Source organism: Dreissena polymorpha, chromosome 7, assembly GCF_020536995.1.
Source record: "Dreissena polymorpha isolate Duluth1 chromosome 7, UMN_Dpol_1.0, whole genome shotgun sequence".
Classification (NCBI taxonomy): domain Eukaryota; kingdom Metazoa; phylum Mollusca; class Bivalvia; order Myida; family Dreissenidae; genus Dreissena; species Dreissena polymorpha.
The window spans coordinates 7,053,801-7,068,658 of record NC_068361.1 but is presented as its reverse complement, the minus strand read 5'-3'; the positions used below and the strand labels follow the sequence as shown (position 1 = coordinate 7,068,658).

The window sequence follows — 14,858 nt, the reverse complement described above, 5'->3', positions numbered from 1 at the left end:
TAATTCATAATGGCACCATATATGAGTCACCCCTTGATAAAGCAAATATTCTTAATTCATTCTTCCAATCTCAATCTACTTTAACTACACCAAATACGCATATGCACAACCTACATTCCGAAGAGCCAGATTACCCCGTCCTTGAAGATCTAATTATTTCCCGTCAAGATGTCTTGGATTCCATTAAAGTGATGAAAACGGGAAAGGCATCAGGTCCAGACCAAATAAATAGTCAAGTTCTAAAGCAAATTGCATCCGAGATTTCAGGTCCCCTACAAAATCTTTTTAATTTTTCTATTAGTAATGGTAGGGTCCCACGGAGCTGGAAAGAAGCAACTGTTTGTGCACTTCACAAAAAGTCTGATCCTCAGGATGTTGAAAATTACAGACCGATCTCTCTTTTAAGTGTTTTAAGTAAATGTCTCGAGAGAATTCTCCACAAATATATCTTTAACCATTTAAGGGCTATTGAATTTATAACCCCATCTCAATCAGGCTTCATTCCAAAAGATTCCACCGTCAACCAATTAGTCTCTGTGTATCACTCCTTTTGTAAAACCCTTGACGAAGGTAAAGAGGTTCGAGCCGTTTTTTGCGACATTTCTAAGGCCTTCGACAGAGTATGGCATGAAGGACTTATCCACAAGCTCCGACTTAGTGGTATCTCGGGCAATCTTCTATCTTGGTTAAAAGACTACCTACATGAGAGGACCCAGTGTGTTGTAATCTCTGGCTGCCAATCTGACCCATTACCCATAAACGCTGGTGTCCCTCAAGGGTCTATATTAGGGCCCCTCCTCTTTCTCATTTATATAAATGACATTGTACGAGATATTCACTGTCCAATTCGCCAATTTGCAGACGACACCACGCTATATATCATCGTCGACAACCCTGTTGATGCGGCTAATCATCTTAACACTGATCTTGCAAAAATTCATTCCTGGGCTGATAAGTGGTTGGTAACCTTCAATCCATCCAAAACCGAATCTTTGGTTGTATCTAGAAAAATCAACCGCCCAATCCATCCCCCTCTCTTTTTCAACGACTGCCAAATCACTGAGGTTTCGTCTCACAAGCATCTTGGCTTAACTTTTTCTGATACATGTTCCTGGCATGACCATATTGAATCAGTCATGAAGAAAGCATGGCAAAGACTCAATGTAATGCGAACGTTCAAGTTTACGCTCGATAGAAAGTCTCTTCTATCGATTTACACAACATTTATTAGACCAATTCTTGAATACGCTGATAAAGTCTGGGATAACATTAATACACAAGATGAAATAGAACTTGAGAAGATTCAACAGGAAGCAGCAAGGATAATCAGCGGGGGGACACGTTTGGCATCCTTGCAAAACCTATACAATGAAACTGCTCTCGAACCATTAAAAAATAGGAGAACAAAACATAAACTTACCCACTTCTATAAAATGTATAATTCACTAGCACCCCCATACTTGTGCACACTTATCCCCTCTAGCGTGGGAGAAAGATCTGCTTATTCACTTCGTAACTCTAACAACATTCGCAGTATCCAATGCAAATCACAACTTTTTACTCGATCTTTCCTACCATCAACTATAAACTTATGGAACAATTTACCGGAATCGGTGAGAACGGCTCCTTCTCTCACTGCTTTCAAAGCAAATCTTAGTAAAGATAAGAAAATAATTCCCCAGCATTTCTACGATGGGGAGCGGACATCTAATATTCTACATGCGCGTTTACGAATGCATTGTAGCAGTTTAAATGAACATTTGTACTCAAAAAACATTGTACAAAGTCCATATTGTCAATGTGGTGCGATTGAAGACACATATCACTTTTTCTTCAATTGCCCCATTTATGCAGAAAAAAGAGTTATCCTTTTTAACAATCTGTCTAGATTCTTACCCATAACTTTGCAACTTCTTCTTTTCGGTGTTAAAGACGGCTCATATGAAGTAAATTCATTAATATTCAAACATGTTCAGTCTTACATCCGAGATAGCCATAGATTCTAACCCATTTCTATCTCAGGAACAAACCATATTCTGCTAACGATGCCCCGTTCCCGCAACTGCTTCCTTTCTTACCGCAACTTCTCTAATTCTGAAACTTTACTCTTCCACTGCTATCCCTTTCCTTCTCCACTTATTAGCTCTTATGCTATCTACATTACTCTGTTATAATTTTTGTATTATAGTTTATATTAATTTTACATTTCTAACCAGTATGCAATAATCTATCACTGTAATATATTGTTCGTAATTTTGACATGTCTTTAAATAGTTGTTATACGTTTGGTTGTTTACACCATTACAGCAGCGCTTCTAACTGACAGAAGAGAGACATAGTATAAGCCTCGAGCTTACTTCTCAATTCTGTCCAATTGTATTCTACAGCCTTTATGTAAAGCAATACTGCAAGTCTACCTGCCTAGCATATTGCTCAAATATAATATGTATGTTTGTATTGTATTGCTTATATGTACTTTCAATGAACTAAATAAATAGTGTTTAAACCAACAAATTCAGCCTGAATTGATAAACACACGAATTAAAGAGGCATGCAGTCAATTAAACATTTATTCTATTGATCGCATCAGATAGTCACAAATTTAAGCACGCAATATCCTTATAAATATATACTTATTATCTAACTTGAAAATATACATTTCTGCAGATAGAACGTTGTTAAGAAAGGAGCGGATGCATTCATATTCGCACGTTTCAAGGAAATATTACTTAAACACAACAGCCATTTTTAAGTATAATAACGGTAGTTCGCTTATTTCATGTCCACTGATTTGGTGGTGGAGACATGTAAATGAAGATCTGTTCACATATTTATATGATATATTATGATCGTATTTGTTAAATTTAACACTCCTGATTTCATGTTAAACAACTGCATATTTGAGCATGCATTATTATGCATATACCGTCAACATATTACTATTTACACATGATTATGATGCAAAGTCATCTGTTCTCTGATGTCACGAATCTGACTACAGCACTGTAAACATGATTGATGGAGGCTTAATACGTGATGTACTAAGAGGGTTCCCTACACAGGGCAGAGTGTCCGCTAGTCATGATCTTGTAAGATATGTTTTCGAGTTAAGAGTGTTTCTATTTAAACGATAATTGGTTTGATATATAAACGCAGTCTATGGTTAAGTATATTGTAATTATAGTTATTTTTTTCCTGTTATCACATAATGTTAATAAGGGACTTGTTGACAGATTTTGGCATGATATAGCTATGTTATACAATAACTATAGATTATCAACTTCAAATATGTATTTGTGGTCTTATATAAGGTTACTGACACAAACTATACATTAAAAGCAAAGCGGAAGAATAGTAGAGCGTGCCGTCTTGGGACAGTTTTGTATATGTTATTTAATCCTGTATGTCATGGTATATTGATTCATAGTGAATATTTATAGCTAATTATGTATACATGATTCTGAATTATACTGGCATGATACGGGAGTAAATATTCACAATATGTTTTTTTTCGTCCATATTTCTGTTCGAAAAGATTTGTATGTGTATATCTGGATACATTTTCCATAGTCATCCTCATTTTATGCAAGAGATAGACACTTGTCCTAATAAAATATCATTTTAATTCGTGCCTTTTCTGATGTATATGTTTATTTAATAACGAATAGTCAAGTTGTTTTTAATTATATAACGAAATACTTACCAAATAAACTTCAAATGTTTCAATCGTGTTAAGAATTGTATACCGTAAAGATGTCGGAGTATATACTAAAACAATTGAAGTATTTATACAAATACACACACACTACTCGACACTAAAAATGTCGATATGTGTCAGAAATTTCGATATGTGTCGGTAGATTTTATGTAAAAATTGTCGTCAACACATTTTACCGAACATCTAATGAATAACTACATATTTAGGTATGAATGAATGTGAATAGAAGATCCCATACGGAATGCATCATCGACTGACGAAATTCAGTAATCTACCGAAGCCGATCTACAAGTACTGTGTTTGAAAGCAACTGTATTTAGGTCGTTGAAATTTGACGCCACTTCTTTACAATTCTTTCAATTAAATGTGAATTGTTCCGCATTCAAATATTAAGGTATTCGACTGTTTCTCTAAGCTAAGGTTCATGAAAGTGTGTATTGGTAAACGTTGGGTTCAATAAAACAAGGAAAGAAATGCTTACTATACTTGCTATATTGATGCGATTTTAATGCGTGATTGACATTGCAGTAATCATGGTAAAACCTGCTTCGATTTAGACATAACTGTAATCGTGTTACAAATGAATCAACGCTTAAGTTAAGGTATCTGTCTGAAGAAGTTTAAAAATTGTTTTAACAGTGAAACTAAATGTAAGCTTAAAATATATTAATGTTGTGCAGACATTTTATTTATTTTAGCTTTCATTCGCAGAAATAGAGTTTTACATTCACTTATAAACAATCTTAAATTTGAATCGAAACTAAAATGGAAATTTAACATTACGCAGACAACTTCCTTTTTGATGTATTCATATCGAATATAAATTTAAATTGTACATTTGATCATATAAACTAATAATTGCTGCTATATAACATAAATTGAGACGCACAGTTAACATATGTCGAAGATTTTTGTGCTCACTTTGTCTGACTTCGCACAGGATATTCGTTTCCCATTGCAATACCCCATATACAAAAGATTGAAGACCGTTTTGAGTTAAAATGAACCTCTTCCTCCTCCTCGTCTTCCTCCTACTCCAACTCCTCCTTCTCATCCACATCATCATCAACATCATCATCATGTTCATGATCGTCATCGTCTTCCACGTCGTCTACATCTTCATCGTCGTCGCCGTCGTCATCGTCGTCATCATCATCATCATCATCATTATATCAACATAATCACCATCATCATCATCATCATCATCACCTTGATAGCTGTCATAATCATTATTAACAGCATATATTTAAGAAATAGTAAACCCCATTGAGGTCCTTTTGGCCTTTTAGTTATAAGCCAGGCAGCCATAAACCGTATATGGACCCAAGCCGTAGGCTGAGGTCCATATACAGTTTTTGGCTGCCTGGCTGGTCATTATAATACCATTGGGACCGAAGTGGAGTTTACTATTTCTTATATTACAACGAAGAGTGTCTCCTGTATCAGTGTACATTGTTGTACCGGCTTTCCGTACTTTTATTTTGTATGCAACTGAATGCGCAAACGATGACGTGCATCGTGTGACGTAGCTTCTCTGACGAAACAGTCCAGTTGGAGCTAAATTCTCTGGATGTTAAGGATATATCGGACGTGTTTTTTTTTTAACAGTTAGTTGTTTGTGTAATCGAACGAATACAAAACGTATTTCGGATTGTGTGTTTATCATGCATAATGTAAACTTCAATATGAATACAATAAAATAGTGTGATTTAAAATAAGTTTCAATACGGGGATGAAATGATAGAAAAAGGAAGTGAATATCGTTTTGACTTTATTGTTATAAACATTGGATGTTAACGTTGCATTGAGGTCAGCGTGTCGTTTATTCTAAATTAAGTTGTTGTTTTTTACTCTTGTTAAATCTAAATTAGTGTCAATGATGTTTAATAAAACGCTTCAACACAGTGCACATTTAGTGGTGTGTAACCCCGAACGGTCCATATACAAAAATAGTGACCGGTCCATATACTCTCAGGTTTCTCTATCGCATTTTACAGACTGAAACCGGTCATAAAGATATAGAAGGCCCAATATCTCCGAGGTGTAATATATATGATTTATGGGTTGTAAACACTTATGTAAAAATTCGCCACACTTAAGCATCACCCCATTTTCTATAACGTTTCTCCCCAATCAAAAGCAATGGCAGGACTGTGCGATATTTTGTAATGTTATTTGTGTGTACTTAGTGTAGCTAGATAATGAATCATATTGTTAAATTTCACAAAAAAAATTATACGAACGCATTCATATCATATGCATTTCAATTAATAATTATATCGTATACTTATTAAAGTTATAAATATTACAATCTCAAAATGTTAGAATGAATTTTGAAGACTCACTAATGCTTACGACTGCTGACGGATCGCGTTAAAATTACGTTTTTTTTTCAGACTGCGTCACTTATTTTATCGGTTACAAAATACGTATATTTATGCAGGCGCATTTAATGTACAATGCCTTTACGAGTTCGTTGATGAAACATAATGTATGTATTGTCTTCAACGATAACATAAATCACAATATATATAATTAAAGATCGCAGAAATTTGAAAATTCCAGCATGTTCATACATTGGGAATATACCAAATCTATACCTATCGTAAATGTATTTAAATGAAACATTAAGACATATCATCATATTTTGAAGCCATTTTAAAAGTGAATCATTAGTTTGGATTTATTTTGTTAATAAATGACAAGAATAAACGACCATTTTCTTATTTTTAAAGACCCAATAGATCAGCAAAACCGCCAATATATATGATAAGTGTTTTTTTTTCTACGGAAAGTTTCACGAGCAGTTTAAGGAGGCTCTAATGGCTCGGCATAAAAAAACACACTGAGGTCCATTTAAACTTGCTTTAACATGTGCATTTACCTTAAAATGTACAACCATGTACCCTTGTTTTTACGGAGCTTTTTTCAGTAAACTTTCATTCTTTGATGGAAATTTGACAAGGACCACTTAACGTTGTTTTATTGAATAATTCTATACACTACCGTTTTCGTTGGATTTATTTAAAAATCTATATCAAAACTGGACAGACGATATGGACACAAACCTTTTGAGTATTAAAATGCGGAGCAGCCCTCAGAAAAATTCGCTTATTAATAGTTCAGTTGGCTTCATTGTTTTTAGGGCCATTAGTCGTTTCGGTAATGCTACTTTGCAACTGATAAAAAAGAAGTAGGGTGACTTAAATATTGATTCGATTTTTATAAGATTATCGTGAAACTATGTATTGTAGTTGTAGATTTAAAAGGGAGATAGTTTCCATGTTAAGCTTAGATATAATTGTTTGAATTTGACTCGATGCAAAACGTCTTAACTGTCGTTAAATATAGCGGCCGTTTTCGTAGAAGAATGTTTACGTGGTGTGTAAATGTTTTACGAAAATCGTGATTTCGCAGTTAATTGCTTGCGTTTTTCTTACGATTTTTCGTTTTAAACGAGTACCAAGTCGCATTACATACGATGAAAAATGTAATGTGTGCCTGTGCCCATTGACTTGTGATTATGTTTAAGAAGAATGGTTGATAGACTACACATGATTATAACAGCGAAGATGGTTCACTCAAGTACACTTTTTGAAAATCTAAAACGACAGGACGGTTTGTTTTGTTGTTTGTTTTATAAAGAAAACAATGTGCGTTTTCATTAATATCATGTCTTGATTGCTCTTAAGCTAATACACAAATCTCTAGCCGGAAATAAATTGTGTGATTTTAAATGAACAAGTATTAATTAGCAAAATAGTGTAAGATAGCAGACGTTTTTTTATTGAAAAGTGTATATCAGCTATTGCCTATAACTATAATTTTAAATTAGTTAAAGACATTACTAGATACATAATATTGATAAAAAAGTTGCGAGTTTCGATAATAAATATTTCCGGACCAGTTTTAGTTAAAATCAAAAATTTCATTTCGTTTATAGATTTGTATATGATATTTAAAATTACACTTAAACACGGAAATATTAAAAACGAAATAAAATTCCGTTTTTAAACCTATTTATTTTAGCTCGATTGCCTAAAAAGCTTAAGGCTTATTTGAAACGCCCTCGAGTCCTGTGACTAGATTCAGTACTTGGTGTCTATGGGGAATATCTTAAGAACGCTCCCACAGTGGCGATCGAACCCGTGCGACCTCTTGTTCAGACAAACAAAGATATGTACCATTCAATGAAAAAGTCTTGAATCTTACAATAATTAATACTGATTATTAATTATTTTCGGAACCATATAAGAACGGCATTTATAAAGAAATAATACAGGTTAAAAAAGGCATATATCTACTTTTCAATTAAATTGTCTACCGCGGCCTTAAATTTTTAAAGATTCGAAATTAATATCTCCGGCACTATATACGCATAAAGCTCAACGTTTGCTTCAGACTTTAGACATTGATATAACCTGTATAATTATAGAACACAATGTAGGCAAAGGCAATGCTGAAATATGTGCTTAAACAGGTAACTCAGCCGTTAACAATACGTGTTGTCACTGAATAGTATTGCGGTGACATATATTTTATTAATATATCGTGTTTATTTGTTAATTAACTAATGGATTAACGACGTGATTCATATCGAAACTTTGTTTCATGTTTCACTTGTATTCTGTCTTAGTGTGATAATTCCTTAAATGCTGTTTATTAATAAGAAGCGGGAGTAGAGTATGATAAAGTTGTAATCTGCCAATTTCTTCAGTACCGTAAAGGCGACGGTTCACGTGATAGCCAATATGGCAGTCAATCTATCGAATATGGGATTGTCTATTTAAGCACTTAACCATTATTAAGAGATGATATATTCATGGGGCAAAACAGTCGAATAAAACAAACATTGTTTGCAAGAAATCTTCCTGTGTCTTTTGAGTAGCGACCACATTGTGGTCGTTATTATCAAGCGCCGAATACGAAAAGTAAGAATTCATAATTAATATAGCTTCACGGGCATTCAAACTACGTGTAAATCTACCTAACTGCAAGATTGTCTGCTTCAATTTTTACCGGCCTTATTTGTTACGGCTCAATTTTTGTTGTCGACTCAGGTACTACCTAAAAGTACCCCGGGTACTCTTGTATATGCTGCAATGTACCCCAGGTATGGATATACGCTAAAAGTCATCAGCCATACTTCGGGCTACTTTTTAGTATATGTTCCATACCACGGATACTTTGTGTATTCTTACAGAATATCCGGTGAACTTTTAAGTAGTTCCTGAGCAAACAACGATCACATGAGTTGTATTAAGTGTTGAATACTGGATATAATAGTCTTCTCTTCATAAAATGAAACTGTTTGGAAAACTATTTGGATTATTATACCATGCACATCCGCATGCTAAAATAAATAAGTTTACTGGTGCATGGACACATGTGCCAACATGTATCTTAAGTATTAATCTGCACGTAATAAAAATGATATAGTCTAGACGACTGGCCAAGCTCTGAAGTGGGTTATTGTCTAAGTATCCTATATATTTGGCCGTCTGAAAGAAGGCAATCATAACAGCCGCTATTTAAGCCACGGTCATTTAAGTAAAGTTCACGTGCGAGAAAAAATTCTTGGACCAAAAACGGACGCTCGTATATTTAGGCCTCGCACGTGGTAATGTATTTTCTTACTTTCTGTATTATTCATAATATTATTCTGAAATAATCGTATATGTCAACATAACCTATAAACACATGAATTCAAAAATATTAAACATGAATTGACAAACAAACGTATTTAAGAGGTATGCAGCCAATTAAACATATATATTTTTTAATCGCATCAGATAGCCAATAATTTTATAATGCAATATCCCGACGAATATATTCTTATATTTTAAGTTATAATTAAACTTTTTACCGATATTACATAGTAAGGTAATGAGCGGATGAATCCAAATTCGCACGTTTTAACGAAATATTACGTAAATACAACACCAAATGCATTTGCATTAATATTACAATACTTCGCTCATTTCATTGCCACTGATTTGATGGTGCAGACATGTCCATGCGGATCAGTTTACATATTATTATGATATTCATGATCGTATTTGTTCTATTTAACACTCTTGATTTCCTGTCAAACACCTGTATATTTGTGCAGACATTAGTATGGATATACGGTCAACAGATCTCTTTATACATGATTGTGATGTAAACTCATCTGCTATGTGGCATATCGAATCTAACTGCAGCACTGTATAAATGGCTGATGGAGGTACCAGACGTGATGTACCAGGATGGGTCCTTAGACAGGGCAGTGTGTCAAGCGGTCACGATCTGGTAAGGTGGTCCATCGCGTTAAGATTAATTCTATTAAAACGATAAATACTTGAATTGATATATTAACACATTCTATGGTTTAAAATATCGCAATTATAAGTATATTTCTTTTATTTCATCACATAATGTTAAAATAGGACTTGTTCATAGATTTAGCTATGTTTTGAAATTTGCATTTACATGCTTTAAATTGATAAATGTAAATATCAAAACAAAAGAGTTTAAGCATCAAACGAGAATCAAATTTAAAAAATCCACATATGAGCTCTAACCACCTACCCTGTGACTTTAAGTCTAGTACTTAAACCACTCTGTCATTCATGCTTATGTAGTTAGTTGTGTATGTTATACTTTATTTATGTAATCCACGCACGACCACGCAACAACAGAACTCTCAACATTATTCAATCGTTTCGCGTTTGCAATGCTTTATGATTTCAGGGTTTTCCTCATACGTAACATAACTGCAGCGACGCTTTGCAAATCTGAAACATAAAATAAAATAAACCTGTCGACCCAAGAATTTATAAATTTTTTAAACAAAATAAACATAGACATAAATCTTATCTTATAATGATAAGCCCTGAATCTCATGACGTATGACGTCATGCTGCAAGTGAATGCCCGCTTAGAAATAAACCGTAGTAAGTAATTATATGTTATCATTTATTGTATGATGTGGGCATGGATGTATGGAACACAGAAAACCAGGTTACTTTCCAATCGTTTTGTAATATATCAGGCTCAGAACAAATAAAACATCGGCTGTGCAAGGCTCGCCGTTATTTTGTTTCTTAGCCTCACTTACTGTATTATAAAATGTGACAGTAACATGCTATTTATAAACATGAATATCACTTTGTATAAAACACATTTCAGTTTCGATTCGAATTTGCCTCAGCAGAGACGTGTACTTTGATGAATGTTCTGGGCTATGGGACTCACATCCGACAGGCGCGAAGAGACGCATACAAGGTGCATGACAAGATTTTTACTGCAAGGGCGCGTGGTAGTGTAACGTGGATCACCACGGGTAGCAAGGCTGAGGGTCTGACCAGCTACCTGGAGAGTGATAGAGACTACATGTGTGTAACAAAACGTGTCATCTGTTTAGAAGAAGGAGTTGATTCAAGTAACGTTCCTGGCGAGACGAACATATTCAGATCATGCAGTCGTATTAGTTACCCTAGACATTGTAGTCTGCTACTTGAGAGATACGGTACACGTATTCCTACTGTAGTGTACAATGCCTTGTGTGATGATGGAAATGGTCGCGGACTCTTAAGCAGCGACCTATATGTAGATCAGTGTTCGAACCTTAAACCTGTTGACGGCACAGTACAACATAAGCGTGCCGGACCGTCAACGCCATATACAGTTGGTGGTAATGGACACGAAGATCATGTGTATGCACTACATTTTTACTGCCCCAGCATCCTAACAAGATGGGCGACAAGACCCCGCAACTGGCCATCACCTGCCGTCGTTCAGGAGGTTGAATCACTAGGAGCATTTGTTTCTCCTGTTGGAGTTAAAGGCAGCGATTATGAACATGTTGAATGGAGAATGTGTTTCAACACCGGAGAAAACGTACTGGTAAACAATCTCCATGACACTCAAGTGAAACTGTATGTTCTATTAAAAATGGTGAAAAATGATGTACTAAAACCACAAAAGAAAGAGGTTACATCGTTCACGGTGAAGAACATTGTATTATGGATAGCAGAAAATAATCCGCAGTCATTGTTTCATGAAAGAAGTTTGTTTCACTGGCTGCATGAAGGATTATATGCGCTAAGAGTTGCTATAGATACGAAAGAGCTGCCCTATTACATGATTCCAGAGCGAAATCTGATGGCAGCCTGTGCTCTGGAGCATGAACAAAAACTTTCTTGGATAGCCACTATTGATGAAATGATGAAAGAAGGACATAGGATCATATTGAGACTACCGAAGATACGACAAGCTCTTATTGCTCACCCTGAGCCACTACGATGGTACAGCGAGAGGAAAATAGAGCTGGAGTTGCTGGAGCTGATATTGACGAACAGATTCTTCCTTGGCATGGATGTAGAGAGGGATGCTATTATACAGGCACTAGGCAGACGTCAGCTTGAGATTTCGAGAGAAGTTATGATGAGGATCATTATGGAAGGGGGTCGAGAAAATGATCCTTACAATGTATGGGAAAGTATGTTGATGTAAAACGAGTACACATATCAAAAGCCATTTGACTTGCACTTAAAACTCACATATATAGATGTAAGAAATTATCGTCTGTTGATAATTGATATGTATTGTTTGGCAGAATACATTGGAAATGTACACTTCATGAACAAAACAGTTCATATTAAATTGTGAAAATTTATTGTTCCTATAATGTATATGAAACGACGAAACGATGATGAAGTGCTGATTTAAAACATTGATAACATTTCAAGATAAAATAATTTTCAAACAAGTATAATTGTATCCCCATGTTGCATGCTATCTAGGGTCTTAAACTATGTCCATATGTGTTTTGTTTGACATGCCTTAATGCACGAGTTGTAACCCAATCAAGATAACGTTAAATGTGCAAGCAGGTTTAATATGTGTGTCAATATAAGAGAACAACATGCCAATCTTTCTCCATTAAGTATAATGATGTGTTTTTGTACTTTCTAATTAAAAGTAATTTTGGGGACATTTCATCGATACCACGAAACGATGCACCCTTTAAGCATGCTCTTCATTAGCTTGTACATGTGTGTCATGACGATGTTCATTTCGAGATAAAAGGGTTGACAATATGTTAAGAAGAATTGTGTTCTTTGATCAAACGTCTGCACATGCATTTCGTTAAGATGTTGCTTCATATGTCAAACTGAAATGTTATTGTCGAGATACGATTTCATGAATCTGACTGCTGAATTGTATATGTGGTAATTGTGTGCGCTTGAAAATCTTTTACGCAAATTTACTAAGAATTTAATAATACAGTTAGTATAGATTTTCCTTTTTACCCATTTTGTTGTTGAAGCTTAATTTTGCAGTTGATGTATCAAATAGTTTATAATGTATTTTATCCGTGAATTATATATTCTTTTTGTTTTTTTGTCATAAATATGGATACATGTTGACGTGTTTGTAGTTCCCTATTGAATCAAGTTAATTTGAAGACCTTTCTTGGTATGTTGAATTCTAAAAGGCCTAATTTTCACCATTTGATACTGATGCGCAATCTGAATAGATCCCCCCCATCATACAACTACAATTTTCATACCGGTCGACCCCAAAGAACCGCTACTTGAACACGATCATTGTCACCAGATTATCGTCATTGACCAGGAATCCCTTCCGTTGTCTCCCTTGATGATCTGGAGGAAAGCCTGGGCTTCTATCTGGCCCCAAAAATGGGCGCGACATTAACGTTTAACTAAACAAGAACACCACATAACGGGTGCCAACGCTCGGCTGCTGGTGCAGTTTTGAATACATGAAAGCTTGTAAGAATGTTTTTTAGAGGTAACAGTGACCTTGGCCTTTGACCTAGTGACTCCAAAATGGGTATGGCGTGTAGAACTCATCAAGGTGCATCTACATATGAAGTTTTAAAGTTGAAGTGGAGGCACTTTGATGTTAGAGACAATGTTAAGATTTTAGTATGGCGGACGGCGGAAAGACACGACACGACACGACGAGCTGGCTTTTGACAATACCTCGGATTTTCTCCGAAAACATCCGAAATAAAAACGGGTCTTGTGAAGGAAACGATGGTTTAAATGAACATTTGACTGTGAAAAGGTATATATGACAAGTTAAATGTGAAACATTGAATGGTTATATTTCGAGTGAAATGTTTAATGTAAACTTGTTATTGTAAACGAAACAATAGTTCAATGTGAACGGTAGAATGTGAAATATTAAATTTAAAATGTTTATTATGTAGAGTTTTATGTAAAGTGCTTAATTTGTAATTTCCTTTAACTGTTAGACTTTAATTTGTACAGCTGTGCATGAATAAATTATTTCTTCCAATATATGATAACAAACATATGTTATTCCATTATATTATTTTAATCACAGTCAAGAACAATATATTTGAACGAAGAGCAAAAAATTCATACAAAAGAGGTTTTGATATATCTGTCAAAATAGTGCTGTTTACATTCAAAATAAGTTTAGGACAACAATAATGCTTTTTCCAGCTACTGTCTAGTTCAAGTTAAGGTATTTTAAATATTTTTGGTGTTCAATTCTACACTCTCTACAATTAAAACTATTCATTTGAAGACTAAATCTCAGTAGGGGTACTTGCTGTGACTTTAATTTTGAATACGTTTGTGTGCATGCGGTAAGAAAAAACATTTTTGTTCACTAGACATTCACTTTTCTGCTTGAAGAATGGAGACCACTTGCTGTATGCATGTTGTTAACTGCAAGCGCGTTTGTCTCCCTTACGTAAATGTATCGCTTGCACGCGACACGGCTGTTCTTGTAAATATCCATATGAATTTTGAATCCTTACTGATGATATTTAGAATAAAACAATGACAAGGTTTTTTCATAAAATAGTTCTGCTAATTTTAATAAATAAATTTCACGTTTTATTTTTAACGTTAATACAATATGAATCCATCGCACACATATTTGTATCATATATGATATATTCAAGCATATTTCTAAGTACATTTATATATTTATATATAAAACATATACAACTATTAAGACATGTAATCTATGATGTACATATTGAGATATTTACATATTGAGCAATCCTAAAACGTAAAGACAAACATTTAAACATGAGTATTTTGCGAAAACAAGAAGCATAAGAGCCGTGTTTTGCGAAAACGGTCGTAACGCA

The 14,858-nt window shown here is 34.6% G+C and overlaps 1 protein-coding gene across 1 annotated transcript; it reads left to right on the top strand.

Annotated features, from left to right (window-relative positions):
• The first annotated feature begins 8,304 nt into the window (after positions 1–8,304).
• LOC127838171 (uncharacterized) lies at positions 8,305–13,431 on the top strand. The gene is made up of 3 exons (XM_052365750.1): positions 8,305–10,009; positions 10,889–12,200; positions 13,340–13,431. The coding sequence occupies exons 1-3, from the start codon at positions 9,932–9,934 to the stop codon at positions 13,429–13,431; spliced, it is 1,482 nt and encodes a 493-aa protein (XP_052221710.1). The 5' UTR covers positions 8,305–9,931.
• The last annotated feature ends 1,427 nt before the right edge of the window (positions 13,432–14,858 follow it).

What these genes read in the sequence shown, in the direction of transcription:
- LOC127838171 (XM_052365750.1), top strand. Translation starts at nt 9,932, where the DNA reads ATGGCTGATGGAGGTACCAGACGTGATGTACCAGGATGGGTCCTTAGA. An exon ending in TGTCAAGCGGTCACGATCTG is followed by an intron (nt 10,010 to 10,888) that starts GTAAGGTGGTCC and finishes AACACATTTCAG; the next exon opens with TTTCGATTCGAATTTGCCTC. An exon ending in TCCTTACAATGTATGGGAAA is followed by an intron (nt 12,201 to 13,339) that starts GTATGTTGATGT and finishes GTCATTGACCAG; the next exon opens with GAATCCCTTCCGTTGTCTCC.